The sequence below is a fragment of the Protopterus annectens genome, chromosome 5.part0, assembly GCF_019279795.1.
Source record: "Protopterus annectens isolate FY-2018-M chromosome 5.part0, PAN1.0, whole genome shotgun sequence".
NCBI classification, from domain to species: Eukaryota; Metazoa; Chordata; order Ceratodontiformes; family Protopteridae; genus Protopterus; species Protopterus annectens.
In genome coordinates this window covers 665,489,745-665,510,285 of record NC_056735.1, presented here as the reverse complement: position 1 = coordinate 665,510,285, position 20,541 = coordinate 665,489,745, and the positions used below count along the sequence as shown (strand labels likewise).

Below are 20,541 nucleotides of genomic sequence, written 5' to 3'. Positions count from 1 at the left end.
TCTAAGTGGAGATGCTGTAAGATATTAACTGTTTTAGACACACAGGAACTGATTTTTCTCAAAGTAGCACTCTGTTCTGTTCTCTTCCAAGAAATGCATTGGTGGCCACTGGACTGTATATGGCTTCAGGGACTTGCAGTTTTGGACTTGCCAAATTGTTTTTTTAAAGTTTTTCTAAATTTTCCCTGTGTGAAAGTATCTTTAACCCATATTTTTAAAATCTGTTTACATTTTGCACTTTTTCGTGTGAACTTCCCTGTAAGATTTGCAAAATCTATATAGACTTGGAAATCTCAGGTCTGAAGCTCCTGTAACCTGGGCAAATTAACTTTGAGCTGTAGTAAACCCCTGAAGTCCACTCAAACATTATCCTAAACTCCAAGTAGTTAGCCACTCCTGTCCCAGTCATGCCAGTCAAAAACCATGGACCAGCATTTCCCCATAGCTGTAGCCAGCCTGATTGAGATGGGTATTTTTAGACTATGAATGCTGTGGGTATGCTTCACTCACAGCAAAAGTGTGATGTTCATATATAGTTCTTGGAGGCTACAATCTTTGCCATGGTAAAGGCTGACGCACTTATAGTGTGCTTTCTATCTCCTTATATAATGCAAAGGTTACTGAGCTCTTAAGGTGAGCATCCACCCACTCAATCTACTTGTAGGTGACTTCATTGTAAGACTTGAGATGCACCTTTTATTGGGCTAAGCAAGGAAAGTGACAATTGTCTGGTGCCAGGATCCTTCAGATCATGCACTAGTCATTGAGCACTCAATTGTCTTTCTTGTACTACAGAGACATATATTGCAAGAACTAACACCCACATGTACTAAGTCATACAGGTACTTGTTCAATGTCCCATACAGGTATGAGCTGATGATGCCCCGATATGAGCAAAAAATAGACTTCGGTAATTGGCTTGGCTTTTGGTATTAATCTGTGTGCAGGCAATTTGTCAGCCTGAGAGGATGTAATTGGTCCCTTCTGATTTACCAGGGATGTCCATTTGTCCCTTCATGTTTTGATTATTGGCAAAAACATTGATCTTCCTAGTGCCTTTTAGTTAATGCCAACCTGATAGTTACCAACATAACTAGGCAAAGGAAAACGTGAATTTTTCAGTGCTAGGAGCACTCTACTCCCTAAAAGCTTCTCACCTGGGAAGGATGCAGACTTATGTAGTGACTGAGACATGGTTTAAAACTGCAGAAAGCAACTCTAATTGCAGGGCTGTAGCACCCTCAACCTTTTCAGAACAGGTTACAGGGGGGAAAGGTCTTTCACTATTTATCCAGAAGACCCGTCAAGGCTGGTAAAGCAGCATGATGCACTAGCTTCATATTTAAATAACCATAAGACCCTGTACCATATAATAAATAACTAGTTATCGGTTTGACCCAAGAAAGTTGCAATACCATGGCATCACTCACTATTAAACCCTGTACTACTTTCCAAGGTGTCCTAAACTATCCAACTGTAGACTGAAACCTACACCAGTGCACAAGCAGATTCCTAGATTGTCAGTGCCCTGGAACAATTAAACTATCCAAAAGGGGTAGCACCAATGTCTTGGACCTTGTCCTTGCTGACATGTTTTGCAATATCCCTCTGTTTAACTTGGGTCTGGCCATAATGCAGACTCCTTCGAAACAAGTTACCTCTTCAACCAAGGTACCTGTAAAACTTTCTCTGGCAAGCTACCTACTCCTAAGTGATGCATTGGCAAGCTTCAAATCCCCAACAAACCTAGTTAACTCCACTGAATACTAAAATGAGCACCACCACACTACACAATCATGTAAAGATCTTTATAGATAGGGCTGTACCCTATAGGAACATGTGCAAGGCAAACCCTCATTTTAAACTATAATATCAAAAAGTTTACAATGGGAATTTTGACCAAAAGGAATAGTTCTCAGATTGATGGACCCCTTGTCACTGAAACAAACTCTGGAGCTTAATCCACCAAGTTCCAAGTCTGAACCTAAAATAGGCACCCAAGCCAGACTATCAAGACTTTTAGTGTGTAATCTCTGCAGCACAATGCAGCAATGCACCGAGCTAAGTGCTACCTACACATGCTGAAGATGTAGCAAACTTGGCTGATTCAGCTTGCTTTCCTATCTCCCTTCAGTCTATCCCACAAGATACTATAACATTCCTCCAGCTATCACCATAGAAGTCCTAAGTGCTATAAAAAGCCAAACCTATTGCCTCAAGTCTTTAAATCACCACTGTAAGCATCTTGAGTAACAGAGCATAATTTAGCCTTTCCCACAGTTGAACAGCTTCTATATAGGTTTTGTACCAAAGTGAATGGGGAGAAGCTGCAGCTCCTCACCTGCATAAGGGAGGACCTTTCACAGACCCACAAGTCTGACCAGCCTTTTACAAAGATTTGTGGAACTAAGGACACTGGCATCCTCCAAATACCAGAAGTCTGTCTGTATTCCATCAAGGGAAGGTCATGATTACTCAAACTGTAACATTTTTCTTTGAAAGGCTCACCTAAGCAGTGGATGAGGGTAAAACTGTACACTGCATACCTCGACCAATTCCCTACTGTACAAGCTAGTACCCTGACGTCAGTACGCTTTGGTACATAGCCCTCAGCCGACGCCATCTTCTCCTGTCTTTCTTGCCGTGCGGTGGAAAGCAGCTCGCAAGTCGTTGGTTGACGATTTTCGAACAGCGTATTTTGTTGTTGTCGGTCCGAAGTTCTTACTTCTCTTCTCAAAGCTAAGTACCCTGTTGGGGAATCTTTTTCTTGTTCCTCCGATGTCAGAAAAAGTTAATTGTATAGAGTGTGGGAAACAAATACCTCATAAAGATTTCCACTCTTACTGTCTACCTTGCTTAGGCCCTGACCACGACGTTTCTTGTTGTCGGTTCTGTGCCAGGTTCAACTCTCGTACTATCAATCGCAGGTACGATTGGGCTTTAAATTATTTTGCCAGACGCTTCAATTATAGAATGTCGTCGGACACTACCGGAATTCAAAAGAAGCGCAAAGACAAAGACAGGCCTCCGAGGTCCAAACAGGACTCGTTGCAGCTGGAGCCAGCGTCCGGTTCGGCTGTCGTCAGTGAGGCACTTTTGCAGCCCCTGTCGTCCGCCACTTCTGAACCGATGGCCGATACGGACTCCCATGGGGAGCCATCAAGGCCCACTATTTTAACTGCTGCAGGACCTTCGGACGTCGCTCCTTCAGATGGGTCCAGAACCGCTGTGCAGGTACCGGCTTCTGAGGGGGTTTTCAGGCCTACTCACATCACTATTTCAAAGGCAAAGACAAAGGCTCCTGTTAAGTCTAAAGTTCCTACTCAAGCTGCTTCTGAATCCACTCCCAGGACACAAAAGCAATTATTAAAGATGGCTGAAGATTTGCTTACAATGATTAGGGGTTCTCACCCCCCTCCTGTGAAGGCCTCGACAGGATGTTACTCTGGATTCCTCTGACCAGGCTTCTGTATCTTCTGTTTCTTCCTCAGATCAGGACTATTCCTTTCCTCCTTATGAGGATTCGGATGCTGAGGACTCTTTATCCTCTGCCTCTCCGCCTGAGGATTTCTCTTTTGGGGAAACTTTGCATGAGATGAGGGAACATTTTCATTGGGAAGGACAGGAGTATTCTGCTTCCAAGAAGAGGCTTAGGGAATTTCTTCTTCCTCAGCATAGGCCTTTAGCTATCCCTCCTGTTTTGGACATTGTAGATGATGCTTTTTCTGAGGCTAATTTTGAATCCTGATTCCATGCCTCCTGCTCCTAAGCCTGATAGATTTTATAGGGTTCCTGACTCTCTCATTTATTTTTATTTAAAAACCCTTCTGCAGATCCTGAAACTATTTCTCAGGGCTCTAAGGCTGCTAAGGTTGCTACTTCTAAAAATCCTATTCCCTCTGAGAAGGATTCTCGTGCTTTAGACAGGTGGGGAAAAAAGGTATATACTTCTGCTACCCTGTCTGTAAGGGCTTTAAATTGCCAGTTTCATATGTTTAAGTATCAGCAATTTCTTTTGTCTGTTTTAAAGCAAAAGCTTGCTTCCCTTCCTGCTTGTGCAGTGGATAAGGAACTTCAGGATGTCTTGCATGCTACTGAACAAGTGAACAAGCATAGTTTACATTGTGGTTTTGATGCTTTGGATGCTTCTTGCAGGGCTGCAGTCTCTGGTACTGTTATCAGGAGACATGCCTGGCTTCGTGAACAAAGTTTACCTGAACAGGTTAAGGCTAAGTTATTAGATGCCCCTGTTCAACATTGTTCTTTTTGGATCCAAGGCTGAGGAAGTTATTAAAAAGATGTAAGAAAAGGCAAAGTCTATGCAGACTGTAAAAGATTTCTTGCAAGTTCAGCCTCCTAGATTTTCCAGGAATTGGCCCTCTAAAAATTGGTCCTTTCCCACGTCTGACAGGCCTCAAAGGGGAAGATATAGGCGCTCCAGAGGTCATGGTCAAGGTCAGGCCTCTTACAGATCTAGACAATGGACTGCTTCTTCACCTAGAAGGGGAGAAGACAGATCCCAATCTCAAAGAAAGCAAACTCAATGACTCTCTCGGTTGGGCTACAGGACCCCTTCACCTGGATGCCCCTCTCTGAGGAAAACTGTCTCTTTTTTACAGAAATTGGACCCATATTACCCAGGACAGATGGGTATTGGACGTGATTTTAAAAGGTTACAAATTCCACTTTCACACTTTGCCAAGGGCTCACGGTTGGCCAGATCTGCCAAAACATCAATGGTCAGAGGCCTTAACTCAAGTGGATGCTCTTCTGGCCATGAGAGCCATAGAGCCTGTTTCACTCTCGGAGATGGGAAAAGGTTTTTATTCAAGACTGTTTCTGGTTCCCAGAAAACAACTCATGGAGACCTATTCTGGACCTTTCTGTGTTAAACACCTTTTTGGAAATTCCAAAATTCAAGATGCTTACTCTGCAGCAACTAATTCCAATGCTCTCTCAGGACGCCTGGATGGTGACATTGGACTTAAAGGAAGCCTATTTACATATTCCCATCAGGCAGGAACGCAGGAAATTCCTCGGGTTCAAGGCAGGTTCGAGGCACTTTCAATTCTCTGTACTGCCCTTTGGTTTATCTACTGCGCCCAGAGTCTTTACCAAGTGCCTGGCACCAGTAGTGGCTTACTGCAGACTTCAGGGGATCCAAATTTACCCCTATTTGGACGACTGCCTTATTCAGGCAGACAGCAAAGATCTTCTGCTTCAACATCTGGACTTTGTTCAACGTCTTCTCCTCCTACTGGGATTCTCAGTGAACACAAAAAAGTCACATTTGATCCCTTCTCAACAAATGGTATTCTTGGGTGCCCTCTTAAATACAACCTTACAAAAGGCCTTCCTCACTCCAGAAAAACAAACTCAGCTGGCTTCTACTTTCAGCACCTTAGCAACTCTATCTCAGCTCACTGCAAGGAAATTCCTGCAGGCTCTGGGCTACATGGTTTCCTGCATTCTGTTGATTCCAAACGCAAGACTTCATATGCGAGCTTCAATGGTATCTGAAAAGTGTATGGTCACAGCATTACCACGATCTGGATATTCTGATTCCTCTGATCCCCTGCCTTCAGAGGGAGTTCCTCTGGTGGTCCAGGGTATGCGCTTTAAACGAAGGAAAGCCTTTTCGTCTTCCTCAACCTACTCAAATCCTAACCACGGACACCTCGGATTATGCTTGGGGAGCACACTTTCTAGACAATTGCCAGCAGGGAACCTGGACAAAGAACCATCTTCACTGGCACATCAATCTGAAGGAAATGTTGGCCGTTCAAAATGTCCTTCTAGCCTTCAAGAACCTTTTGCAACCAGGGCCTCTGCTAATTCGCACAGACAACACCACGGTCATGTGGTACATCAACAAGCAGGGGGGTTCTCATTCGTACCCCCTTTGCAGACTAGCTATGGCTTTATGGGACACAGCTCTAAATTTGAATCTACATCTCCAGGCTCAATTCATTCCAGGGAAACAGAATCTCTTAGCAGACAGCCTGAGCAGAAACATTTCAGATCCTCACGAATGGATGCTAGACACCAACTTATTCAACAGGATTACTGCAGTTTGGGGATGTCCCCAGATAGATCTGTTTGCATCCCATCTCGATCAGCTGCCTCGCTTTTGCACCAGGTCCTTCCACAAAACAGCTTGGAGCGTGGATGCCCTGTCCTTCAGCTGGAGAAGCCTTTCAGCATATGCCTTCCCTCCTCTTCCTCTACTACCTCGGGTATTACTGAAAATAAAACGGGACAAGCCCAAGTTCCTCATCTTGATTGCTCCAAATTGGCCTTGACAGTTTTGGTATCCATCTTTAAAGCACCTGTTCTTGGGGCCTCCTTGGATTCTCCCTCTGAACCCTTCGCTTTTGTCCCAGCATCAGGGTCAGTTACTACATTCCAATCTCAAGACCCTTTGCCTGGCAGCTTGGCTCTTCAAAGGAATTTGATTTTCTCTAGTCTTCCCAAACAAGTTTTGGATGTTCTTTTGGAAGCTAGACGGCCTAGCACTAGGAAATCCTATGCCTCTAAATGGAAGAGGTTTTGTATTTGGATGCAGGACCGAGGCTCAGATCCTCTGGTACCTGATCTCTCTTCTATTTTGCTTTACCTTTTGGAACTTTTATCTAAAGGACTTTCCTTTTCTTCCATTAAGATTCATGCTTCTGCTATTTCTGTGCATTTCAGTTCTGATCCTCCTGTTTTTTCTCATCCTTTGGTGAAGCAATTCTTGAGAGGGGCTAAAAATTTGCGGCCTCCCAGGACCCCTCCTGTCCCTGCCTGGGATCTTAATTATGTTTTAGAAAAACTTACTTTGCCTCCTTTTGAGCCTGCTGCATCTTCAGATATTAAGTTTTTATCTTGGAAGACTGTTCTTTTATTAGCATTGACCTCTGCCAGAAGGGTCTCAGAGTTGCAAGCTCTCATGGCTGTGGAACCATACCTTATTTTCCATCAGGACAGAGTATCCTTGAGGACCAATCCTACTTTCATACCTAAGGTGATTTTGAAAGTGGCTTTAAATCAGACAATTCACCTTCCTACTTTCTTTTCAAATCCTCAAAATAAAGGGGAAAGGATTTTGCATTCATTAGATGTGCACAGACAGTTACGATTTTACCTGGACAAGACAAAAGAGTTCAGAAAGTCTAATCAATTGTTTCTTTTGCCTCCAGTTCTCTTGGAAAACCTATTTCTAAACAAACTATTTCCAAATGGATTGCTTATGGAATCTGATTTTGTTACACTCATCATGGGAAACAGTTTCCAGGTACCATTAGAAGTCATTCTACTAGAGCAGCTGCCACTTCTACAGCTTTCCTCAGAGGAGTCCCTACCAAGGATATCTTGGAAGCTGCCACTTGGAGTTCTGTGCATACTTTTTCCAAGCACTACAATCGCCCCCTGTTTTCTAAGACCAGGGCAGGCTTTGCCTCTGCTGTCTTGCAGGGTATTCTTGCCTCCCCTTCTATCTAAAGCCTCCTCCCCTTTTACACTGCTTTGGGATTCCACCCTACAGTTATGACTGCAACAGTGAAACACGAAGAACATAGTACAGTTGTGTACACCTACCATAAATGTAGATGTTAGAGTGTCTTCACTGTTGCAGTCGGGGTTTCCCTCCCTCCTATCCCCTCTTTTTTTTTTTTTCCTCCCTTTTCCTTTGTGGTGTATTTGTGTTTCCTGGTTGGATTCATTTTTGTTTTATTGGGGACTTCTGACATCTAGGGAAAGAAAGGCTGGAGAAGATGGCGTCGGCTGAGGGCTATGTACCAAAGTGTACTGACGTCAGGGTACTAGCTTGTATAGCAGACGCCGGACCCAGACTTTGGGATTCTGGCCGACCTCGGGCTGCCTGCTGGCAGGAGCACCCTACAGTTATGACTGCAACAGTGAAGACACTCTAACATCTACATTTATGGTAGGTGTACACAACTGTACTTGCTACTCCCTTTTATAGAAACTAAACCAGAATTTAGCGTCTTTCCATACACGTGTGTTTATAGCATCTGGAAGCTATAAAACCATAAAATACTTCCACTCTTCCTACAGGAGCTAAAACTATTCTTTGGCACAGACGTTTAGTCTCTGGCTGCAGTCAGAACTGCAAGTTAAATCTTTATAGCCTAAAGTAATTTCTTACTGTTTTTCAAAAGTTAGCTGGACTGGTTGACTTGCCTATTCTCTTCCAGTATCTGTTAAAACATATATGTAATCACTTGCAATACAGTTGGGACCCACTGTTGGTGCATCTTTAACACAAGCAGCTTTACAAATACATTTTTTTAACACAAGCCTCTGCACAGATCAGTTTGATATACAAATGACATAATTCTTTATAAAATTGCAGCTAGCTGTGCTGGCATACATGTGCACTGCCCTACTTCTCCTGGCAGAGCTGGCAATACTTCATAGTCGCATACTCCATGTAAAAATGCTCATTCCGGTCTGTATTCAAGCACAGTTTGGATCCATGGAGTAATAAAAAATGTAACCCCAGGACTTCCCCCTTGTATTACTAATGGGGGGGGTGTTCCTAAATGCTTTATCACATGAATGGGTCCGCTCATTCTGTGGTATCCCAGTAATTACTGGGGACAAATATATAATTGACCAATGGATGGGTGAGGCCAGTGTAAAGCCAAACAGTATAGGTTAAAGTACCAAAAGTGAAATTGGCTAGGCTTAAAATAGCCTACAATGGCACTAGCGTAGTACTTGCCTATGACCTCAAATTAACTCCTGACTTTTAAAATCCTGAACCTTTTAGTATCCCTTTTGAAGCCTTTATTTTGAATAGGTAGCTTGGTATCAGACTGCACAAGATATGCGAATTGCATACTGGCCTGTTAGACTCTGGTAGGCCAGTTCTCTGGCAATATTGTCACTGCCCTGGTGAGATTGTGCTGACCAGAGTTGTCCTGCCATCTTATTGAAGGCTTGGTCTTTTCTAAGCTGTGCTGTTGAACGTGACATTTTACCAAGGCTGCATATACTTGGTGTCCTGTATAATGGTGGGGGGGGGGGGGTTGGGCCACACCATTCCAGTTTAATCTAAGTACAGATTCCCTAGACACCGGTGTTGGCAGTACAACTCTGCTTTGGCTCTTAATAACTTTGCTCTCTAAGTCTCCAGTGCCAACTGTTTGACTTTTTGGTTTTGAAAGTGCAAACATTTACGTTTTAGAGGGCGCTCCTTTGACCCAGTGTCATACCACCCAGCTTGGTGGATAGACTCAAACATTGAGGAGACTGGCTATAGCACAAATTTGTCTGTTTTTTAAAGTTTTTTTTTTTTTTTTGTTTGGGTGGTTGCTTGTGTAGCTCATTCAGATTAACACAGGAAGATGAAACAGACCTATCATTCATGAGCCTGAAGATGGAGTCATTCTGGCAAAGCTGGTTTAATGCATGTGGACTTGTGGCTTCCTCTTAGTCTCACGGTACTGAACAGGAAGTGTTTAAGCCATGCTGTAGATGACTTGCTATGTTGAACAGTCTCCTAGATTGTCTATTAAAACAAAAAGTCCTCCAATAAAATGATCAGTAACATCCTGGCTCAGTTTTTCCAGTCTTGGCTGGGAGATGTAAGGGCTGGTTAAGTTTCATGGATTTGTGAATTTGCAGCAGAAGTTAAGGCACAGATTCATGGGCAAAGACTGGATAAACATGACTGTTCACAATTGATTTTACAAGGCAGTTTCGTCAGTGTAATTTTGTTCTCCAAATTGGCAGGTCATGTCAGTTTTTTGATCAATGTATACCTGCTTCTAAGGGTGGCCAACTCGGACTAAGGTGATCCACAGGCTATTTTGCCTGAATGTTCTGATACTAGACAGTCTCCACACTGGAGAATTTCATTAAAACTTGTCTTGATTTTTCATTTTCTGTGACCTTGTCCAATGATGGATGTCATTCTTCTCTTAGAGGTGATTCACACCTATCTTTTAACCATTTTTGGATCCAAATGGTATGGCACTTAGCTGTGACAGTTGCTGAGGAAGTTTTGTTTTTGTAATGGTCCATTTTAGTCTGTTGTGGGAGATCCGCTTGCGGAGATGGCTACCACAGCGCGATGACTTTCATGGTGGAATTTTGTTGCCCCTTAAAGTCCAATGGGTTTCTATTAAATACTCAATTTCTGTCCTTTTTCTATTTATTGTCCTTGCTATGAATAAACACAGCATTTAAAATATTTTAAATTGACTGTTTCCACTAGAGCAGTACCTTACTGTACTGTGGTGGTTTCACTAAAAAAAAAATGTATCCCACCCTGGAAAAGTCTCCAATTCATTGATGTCAAGGCTACTGAATAAAAGTAGTTTTCTGGCTAATTTCCTCCCCAAACTGACATCAGCATGACTGTCCTAAAAATCCACCCATGCTGTGATGTCCAGCATCCTGGTCCTTCCCCCTACCCATACAGAAAGTAAAGGCTAGGAAAAAAACTAGGAGTTGAGTCTCTTGCTGCGAGTGGTCAATCACAGCAGGTAACTGCTCAAATTACCCTTAGCACTTTGACCGCTAAGGAAGTTAGGTGTGAAGAGGATGGGAGACCAGTCAAAGTAGTACAATTCAGGCTTCATGAAAAAACATGCAGTTTAGCCATTCTAGAAAGAACAGCAGTAAAAAGCCGTTTTGAAAGTCTGTTCTGTGGCATTTGTACTGTTTTAAGTAGGCATTGAACAGCATGAAATGTTATGCATATAAAATCGATGCAGTGACAAGAGCATTAGGAAGAGGCCTGAGTGATGCAACTTTAGACGAGTACCGCATTGCAGGATACCTAGAGCTAAACTATCAGAATTACTTCGATACCAGAATCCATGTGGTCAGACTTGGAAATTTATGTATAAAAAAATATTTAAAAGCCTGTGACTAGTCCCAGAGTGCTGTTAAAATATTGGAAACGCCAAACCATGAAGTACATTTCAGTCTGGGTGCAGTTCTCCTTTAATGTGGTGGTTGCATTTGTCATTCTGGAGTGCCACCGAGTTGCTTTTGTAGTCTTTTAGCACAATCTGTCAGATTAATTATAAGGGGATCTGTGGAATCTGTACCTTCAGATACAAGTACTACTGACTTTATTGGTTTTTACACTACCATATGCTGTCTTTGGAAGACTGAGGTTTTAATTATGCAAGTGACTGCTCTTGATATCCTTAATTTGTCTGGATGAAGTTTATATTGACTGCTAGTCTGGGCTCATTTGAGTGAATCAGTAACTTAAACTGCTATGATTTTAAAGACTGCTAGTTCTTTAGCAGCAGTGTAGCATGAAATAGGGTGCACAATCTATTTTGGATGAACTTGCCAAGGACTTGCTGATGGCTGTCACTTTTTTTTCTTTCCAGTAGCAGTGCTAGGTCATTTAACACTTGCCCTTCATGAAGACCTTCAATCATTTGTTCTCTAATTTCCTTTCCTGCAATGCTGAGTACTCTAGTTAAACTGAAGGATTCTGCAACCAGACTTTGGCTCATCTCCCATTGGGGAGCATAGAAATTTTGTGCTAAGGAATCTGCTCTTGCACTAAAACATCAAGGCTTGTGTATATATGTATATATGCATGTATATATTTCATTTGGCTTGTGGACTTTAGATTAGTAGTGGCTGGTAATTGTAGAAGTAGATGTTAAAGGAATATCTGTAACTTTGAGAGCATCACTGTTGCTTTTCCACGTAAGACGAAAGTACTCCTACTTAAAATGTAATTTGGATGAATGGATAGTATACTGCAAATTCGCACCTGGTTTAACACTCATGCCTTTCGTAGGTAAGGGGGCAACAAGTAAATATTCCAACATATCCTTCTGCATCCCTCTGGGTTATTCACTTGCAAAATAAGGGCTAAAAACTACAATGGGAATATCCTCACTGACCAATATCTATGCTTCTGAATCAAAGTATTTTTTAGGTTTACCTATATAATGTTGAAAATCATGTCGATCGGCCCGTTGGGTGAACCGAAATGCTGAATTCTGGATGTCTAACATCACCAAAGTTCAAAACTCAAATTGAACAGCAGATTAGCTGAGGTTCAAGCTCCAGTGTCGAACGCACAATGTAATGCAGTGGGGCAAGCCCCCCTGCACCCTCCATATGGGAGGGGCTGCACCCCCACACCCCCTACTTCAGTATTTTAACATTGAGATCGCACTATAGTGGGGAAAAGGGTCCATTTCCTGATCCCAACTATAGTGCAATCTGCACCCAAAATGCCCAATCTGCAATGAGTGAATTTCACTGCATTTGCTCATTGCACATTTGATGCATTTTTTTTAGACTTTGCAAAAACTGGAAAACGTCCTTTTGGACTTGTTACTTTCACATGTGCAGCACATAAAAAGGTAAACCTTTTTTTAAATCCTTTTGATATTCCTGTAACACTTTTATATCTTTATTGGTTCAAGTTCCCACTTTGGGTTTTAATTTTATTGATGCTACTTCTACTGCTACATTTTGCCTTCCCTTTGAAGAAGGGAAAGACTCTATCTGCTTTAGTAATACTTGTTGGCTTTGTCTCGCCTCTTGTGTATCATTACAGGAAGAAGGCAGGGACATCTTTCCTAAAGCATGCCTTTCTAACAAAGTTAAATTTTTCTTGGTTGTCTTATTTGTCTCATTTCTTTACATTGATATATTGTTCCAAAGACCACTTACCACTGGGATATTTCTAGAATCCAGACTCTTGTACTGGATATTTAACATTCAAGTAGTGGCAGAGACCTGGAATACTGGGAATAAAATGTTCCACCTAGTTCTGGAACAGACTAGACAGGGTAGAAACACCTTACAAATTAGGTTTGTAAATTTCTCATCATTGCTTGTAGCAGCCATATACATGTTTAAATTTGATCGACCTGGGTGAGTTTTCTACAGCATGTCTGATGTAGATTTTCATATGGTTTAAAAATGTGATGGTGAGGGGGAAGTGAAGCAGTACTGAATTCCAAAGTCAGTTATCAGACTTGTCTTTCATTTAAAGATGACCAGTTGTCTGCACTTTTATAAGATGACATTTTTCCAGTGGCGCAGTTGTTTTAAAATTGCTTCCAGCATTTTTCTCCGATATTTCCTGTGATGCCTTTTGTCTGACCTCACTTCCTACATAGGAATTTGAGTGCTATGGTTTCCTTCTGCAAACCAGAAGGGCTGCAGTTAATCGGTCAGCTGTATATAGGTATGCTTTGTGTGCTCAGTATTCTAGTGTTCAGTCAATGATTGGTTTCTGTACCGGGTTCTCATTGATTGCTGGGATAGGCTGCAGCACTGTCATGACTGAAGTAATTAGAGATGTCAGTTTCTATATGTAGGTGGAAAATTTTCCATACCCATAATGACTTAAACACATTTTAAGCCCATGGTAATTTGTCCTTTGAGTAGACTAGTACTGTCAGCAGCACGACCTCTTGTAATTTAAACACCAGTCATAACTGGACAAGCAAACCCAAGTTTCTTTGCTAATAACTCTAAACCTGTGGTCATGCACCTTTAAGCTCAATGTTTCATTAAAGGAAAGCACCCTAGAACTAAAACTGTTTTTTCAGTCTATTTCCTGGCCTATTTTAACACCTCAAAATCACTCAGTCCTTTTTGTAATTTTAGCTAGTTTTGTACAACATGGCTACCAATGGGGCTTGATGTATTGGCCTGTTCTCCCTCAACCCTTTCTCTTTCCCACAGTGCTTTGTATGACTCATGCCAGACATAAGTAAATTTGAATTTCCATGCCATTGGCATATAATGGGATTTGTGAGTCACTTATTTTCTTCACCTTCTAAACAAGGACTGCTTCTTTCTGTTTTCTAATCACCCTCATTTGTTTGGCTCAGACCTTGTTTTAAACTATACTTTTCTGGCTGCAGGTGGATAACTTAACTAAATTGCAGGCTTTTGTTCAGTGTTTTCTTTTGTAGTCTGAGGAACCGATTCTGCAAGGGTCTCACTACGGTGACAGTTAACACCTCTGCAGTAGTGTGGGGGAAGGACTCTTCCTCTAACTACAAAAGAAAGCACTGAACATACCTCTCAACTGTACAGATTTTTGCAGAATGTCCAGGTTATGGTCTTGTATTTTTGGTCTGCTCCTCATAAAATTTGTGTTTTTCTGACAAATCAGTGAGTATTGAATACAAATCATGACAGACATTTGAGTTTCAGACCTCATATCATTCAGAAAATTCACATTAACAAAAATCCCTTTTTACTCTAGAAACTTTCTAAGTTTATAACAGCAATATTTAAAAATTGTCCCTATTTTTGGGCCTTTGTCCCACCATTATTTTGTGCTTTGTCCAGATTTCTTGTGTTAGGAGGTTGAGAGGTATGGCACTGAAAGGTCTGCAATTTGGCTAACACAATTACTTAGCCTTCATCAGTGTAAAGAATGAATGATTTTGAAAACATTTACATACCATTCATATAAATGCATGTTCAACCATTGGTTCCTCAAATTTTCATTTAACCCAGGTGAAAATAATGCACCCAATTTGACTATCCATGCCTTTTTCCTTCACATTTAAAAGGCTATGCCAGCCCGCTTTAGTAGCCCTATTGCCCAAGATTGACTGAGTTCAAGAGGCACTGGGATGTTTGTAGGTATGCTTAAATAAAGCATTAGTAGGTTTTTTATTCCTGTTTTCACTTAGATGTTCAGAAATACGGATCCTTAAAGGCCTAGATGTCTGGCAAACACAGAATGTATAACAAGTATAGCTAAGTAAACCAGCCAGTCAGACCCACAGTTGGCAAAAAAGCAGATATCAAAAACATTGTCTGCCTGTATTAGGACTAGTGAAATCCTTTGTCTTGCCAACATTCTTACAAGGAGTGCAATGGCCACAGGGCACACAGCCTACTAGAAGATCACCAGTCAATGTGCTCTAAGATTATTGGGGTACCTGAGAATGTGCTTATAGTGGCTTAGCTGTGAACCAATATTCCTCCCCCTACGAAATGAGAAACACCTTTCACCCAAAATTGTAGAAAGATATTCATCAGCTTGTAATGTATTCAATGTCTCTGCATGCTATTGAGCAAGAGATCTGTATTTCTGCCATAAGTGGTCACTAGGCGGGTGATTGCCTGGTTGTTCAGATTTTGCTTTATATTGCAAAATCTCCTGCCTATCCATAGTGGAAGCAGAATTGCTAGCAGTCAAAACATCCCCCATGGCGTAACCCCTAGCCTTAAATGTAGATACAAGGTCCTGCTTATGAATTTCATAAGTGTTGTCCTCTGAACATATACGTTTTACTCGAAGAAACTGGGACTTGGGTATGTTCCTGCAGACATGGGGTAGATGATGGCTGGAGGCATGGAGAAGGGAGTTGTACTGGGGGTACTTACGATATACCTGTGTCATTGGGGAATGGTCCTCATTCCTTGTAATTAATACATTCAAAAATGTAATGCTCTGGGAATGGTAATTAGCTGTAAAATTAATACCCCACTTATTAAAGCACTCTACAAATTCCCTGAGATATAGAACATCCGATCTCCACGCCATCCAGCAATCATCCAAAAATCTTCTCTATGTAGATTTCATCCAGGTATATGTCATGACTATCATAAATCAAGAACTCTTCTGCATAAGACCTGAACAAATCCGCATAAATTGGGGCAAATGATGCCCCCATGGCTGTTCCTTGGGTTTGCTAATAACATCTCTCTTGATAGAGGGCATTCTTGGTCAATACATGTTCGGCAAGCCCAATGAGAAGTGTTGAAACCTGGAGAATAAAGTTCGGACCTCTGCAACAAATACTCCAGGGCATCCAATCCTGCCCAGTGGGGAATATTGATATATAAAGCAGAGACATTCAGAGTGCAGAGTAACCACCCATATTCTAATTGGGTGTCCGCAATGATTTGGAGAAACTCTGGTGTCTTGCAATCTGGAGCTAACCCACTTAAGTGTTGCAAATATCTAGGGAGGAATTATGATAGAGGTTCTGTCAGTGAGCCCCTACCTGAGACTATAGGTCTGCCTGGTGGATGGCTCAGGTCCTTGTGTATTTTAGGAAGAAAATGTATGAAGAAAATATATGTACTGGGTTAGGATCCGTAACAGTAAATGGTATCTATCTTGATTGGAAATGTTACCTTCTTCCCTAGCTAACCTCAAGAATTGATAAATTTCCTTTCTGAACCTGAAAGTGGGATCTAAAGGCATGCAGGTATAACGTCCATCCCCTAATGGTCTCGAAGCTTCCTCGTTATACTGTCTAGTTCATGATTACCACTGCTCCCCCTTGTCTGCAGGTAAAAAAGTCCCTCTTGGCCATAAATTGTTGTAAAGCTAATGTTTCAATCTTGGAGAAATTATTGGTTTTACATGCATGTTCCCTAAGATTCTACTATAAATCCTTCAGTACAGAGGTATGGAACGTCAAAACATGGGGGTGTAAAATTTAGACTTGTGATATTGAAATCTGTCAATACATGCAACATTATGAGAATCCTTAAAATATTCTTAGATTTAATCTACAATAAGAACATCCTGAGCTAGCTTATCTTCTGGCACACACAAAAAAAGGAATAAAATCGAGTCCCTTTCTGACTTTTATTTGCATGCCAGCACAAGATTAGAAATATTAAGTACGTTGTTCTGATCAGTTATGTTCATGTCATCAGTTCTAATAGGCCATCAGTATATTATTCCTTGTGGGTTTCCTACCCTTCCTGACCTGCTGTCTAAAGGGTTAGTTCTTTTAGCTGTTGGAGAATCCCCAATATGCTGTGTTGGTCTGTTGCAGATGAATAGTCACCAGAAGTTTCATAATTGGAACTGGACTGTGTGACTCAAGATTGATCTGGGTCTCAAGTTTGCCCCCTTTGGTACCCGTATAATTGAACCTCACCTGTTTGCTTGTATTATTAAACTGAATTCCCTTTTCATAATCAGAGTCCCTCTGGAATTTTCTCATCTTCTCGGATTTGAGATATTGTTCCAAATTAACCAAATCCTTAAGACAAATTGGATATGCTGGTGATCGCTCATATGTTTTAGTAATCTCACACAACTTTACTTCCACTATTTCCATTTCAATAATCCTGTCATAATAAGCTGATAGGATTTTGACAAAGCTCATAGGTGCTTGTTGTATTGTTCCAGCAACTCTATTTTCCCCACCAAAAGGCTGCAGGCAGACCCTCAAGCCTCGTGGCACCATATCCTTGGCCAAATAGGCCTTAAATAATTTTGCATGCCACTGTCTGCTGGCTTTGCTTTTTTGAATTATGCTTCTGGTGTTTTGAAGCCTTGCAGTTGCCGTACATGCAAGAAACGTTTTCACTTTGGGCGTTTTTTACCCTTCCATCTTTCTGTAATAGTGGAATCTCAGTTGAACTGAAATGAACAAGGAAGAAAAGCAAAGGCCTGTCAATGTACATCAAACAAGAATCTTGCTCTTTCTGGTGCTTGCCTGTCTAGTGTTCTCTAGCATCTCCTGATTGTCCAGGGGATGTGATGGTGAGTATTGGATAATGATTAAGGGGGGGGGATCCCTTTGCCAGTGTTAACCTGGAAGTACTTTGAATTATACTATTAGTCGCAAGTTTAAAAATTGTTTTCAAATTCCAGAGAATTTACTTGGGACTTTTATGCACCCCACACACACACACACACACACACACACACACACACACACACACACACACACACACACAACTCATTGTGATTTCCTCTTTTATTGCATTCCTAAACAAAATGGTACAGGGTTTGATCACTAGCATGGAGTGGCTGAACTGTTCTGACTATCTGCATGTTTTTATATCACTATGTAGTACAAGTTGGGTTGGAATGCAAGTAATGTATAAATTATCACTTGTAAAACTAGGTTTGGGTATAAGAAAACTGCATAGTCTTGGCAAATTCTGCTTAGTCTGTTTTGTACAACTTTCTAGTTGAACCACTGGCATTTTATATCACTGAGGCCTTGATGCATAGAGAACTTAATTTATGCTCTACCATTGTGAACTTATTTCCATGTTTGTAATTGGTAGGGAACACTGGGTTTGAAGTGTTCCTTTGGTATTCAGGAAAGTGATGGTACAAAACCCAGTACAGCTTGACTAAGTAGAACAATTGCTTTCATTTTTGTTTGAAATTAACACTTGGAATGATTTTCTTCTGGTGTTACATAGCCACACAATTCAGTACTTCACACATTTTGGAAAGAACAAATTGCTGTCTGTTAAGATGTTAAATAGGATTTCAGATTATAGTTGGCTGTATAATTAGATGGATGCTGACAAACTTTCACTTGACTTTGCTATTAGGGAAGTCCTCTGGAAGGTATTTGATGAAGTCATTGAGGTGAATGTGTATGACAGCCATGACTCTGCACATTTGGCACTTGCCAAGAGACCAGAACTTGGGATAACCTTCACTAAAATTCACTGCTGGACTCTTACTCAGTATTCCAAGTGCGTCTTCATGGATGCTGATACAATGGTGAGTACAAACTGTTTTGTAATTACTAGGAAAGGTGCAGTTGGTGGTGATCTGGTTTTTAGACTAGTTTTGATCATGTGGCTTGACAAGGCTTTAGTGCCTGGCGATTAACATTGTGGGCTCAAAACTGAGGTCTGGCATCATGGTGGTTTTGTTAAAGGTTTATGCCTCTGAACTCCATGGTTTTTGAGGGTTCAGTGCTGATCTCTAGTCATGATCTCTAAGTTTTGCATGCTTTTTCTTAGTTTTTGGGGTATTTTAGATCTTTTTCCTAGACTTCAGCACATGTTTTCAGCTCAGATCTCGAGTTTTTTGGGGCATTTTCAAGCGTACATAAAAATGAGAACATACTTGTTTTTGCATATTTTTTGTTCTGCACTGCGCTTATTTTTACAGTTTGACTAAAGTTGCTAGCTTTCTCCGATTGCACCTCACTCGTTAATCAGTGTTCTCCTTGCTATTACTTCTGTTACTTTTTTGCATTAGATCTGTTTAAGTAATCTGCATTTAAACTGTTCAGCTGATGGGGTCTGATCTGACCTCAGGTCTGGCTTCAGCTGCTTCTATAGACATTCTTTGTAGCTTGAGCTGCTCCCCTTACCCATAATCCTGTGTTTAGCCTAGATTCCCTAATCTCATTTGCCACTTCAATAGATGTGGTCACGTGTAGCTCTGGCATACAAGGAAAGTGGTATTTTTGAAATTTGGATTAGTATAGTTTCTATACCTTTCTTTATCCACTTCTGTATATATATTTTTTCTGGTTGGATCTCTTTGCTGTGTATGGACCTCTCGTCTGAGCACCGTTGGTATTTTGTCTGAGTTCTATTGTGCATTTTTCTTTTGTGGTGATTGTTGCTGCTGATTAAAAAAAAAAAGGTGATTAGGTGACGTGGTTCATGAAATGTTCATGTAGGCATAAAATTCCCAACTTAGATGCCCAGTCTGCCTTGGGGCTGCTCATCTAAGTGTAGTGTGAGACTTGTTCAGGGTTTAATCACCACATGCTCATCAAGCGCCTCAAGCTTGTTTGAAGTTCTTCTCGCTTGCATCTGCTGGTGCTCCCTCTCTTCAGAGAAGGCTAAAGGCGTCTGAAGACAAAGGGCTCAAAGCAGTCCCGCACTAAGGTTCTGTTCTGCCCAAAAGTTCAAATATTTTCAGATCTGTTTGGCTCCTCAAATCTGAGATCCATGTCCAAGTCTCTAGTTCACTATTTACCAAGGTTTTCTTGAGCCTTTCCTATCAAGGTTCCATTCACCCTTTTTGCAAGATGCTCCTTGAAGGGCTTCCAGACTGCCTTCATTCTCCTCTGTCAACTAGGAGTATAACAGTAGCAGATGTGGACGTGATGAAATTTCTCAGGACCCAAATTCAGTTGGGAATCATTCTGACTCCCAATAGACCTGAGCCTACCATCAGCCTAAACCCAAGTATTTACTCCTCCTCCAATCCATTCTGTGGTTTGAGTCCTTGGACCCAAGAATGGAGTTGTCTGATCTGAACGCTTGGCCTTTGTCTACTCAGATTACATCTGTGAGTCAGAGGTATCTCAGAGCTGTAGTGTTGGTGCTGAATTTGGAGGGTTGGGCTCAATTCATTGCTCTTGGGGCCACTGACTGCTCTGACCTCTGCATCAAGGCAGAATCTCTGTGCTCTGAGCTGTCTTGTGCAGGTGGCTTTGGCTTCTAACAGGCTGTTTTTTGATTCTCCAGTGGCTTCTCCCTTCATGGTAGGAGCAGAGCATTTTTCCATTCCCTGTGGACAAGATTGCCCCTTGGGTCCCCCCTCCTCCAGTTGTTTGCTTTGGGTGCAGAGTCTCTGTTGTCCCATTGGGGCAGCTGGCCAGTCAAGCCTGGAGACTGTCCTTTATACAGGATTCTCCTTCCTGGAGCATTCCACCAGTGATACCCCTTAGAAGTATGTATAAAAGGAGGCACTTGTATTCCCTCAGGAATCTGAGAGAAGGACTACACTGAAGGGGAGGGATTGTCTGTTAAGGATATCTTTTGAAATCTGATCCCTCCCCCAATTCCCAGGAGGAATGCGAGGCTTTCAGAGCTGGCTCTCTTGGGTAG

General features: G+C 41.6%; 1 protein-coding gene across 3 annotated transcripts in view; it reads left to right on the top strand.

Moving 5' to 3' along the window:
* The window catches only part of LOC122802746 (glycogenin-2-like), a 1,303,570-nt gene that overhangs the window by 145,475 nt on the left and 1,137,554 nt on the right, over nt 1–20,541 (top strand). For all 3 annotated transcript variants that reach the window (XM_044072514.1, XM_044072513.1, XM_044072515.1), the window contains exon 3: nt 18,292–18,466. In XM_044072514.1, the coding sequence (XP_043928449.1) occupies nt 18,292–18,466 (175 nt within the window). The remainder of the gene's footprint in view (nt 1–18,291; nt 18,467–20,541) is intronic.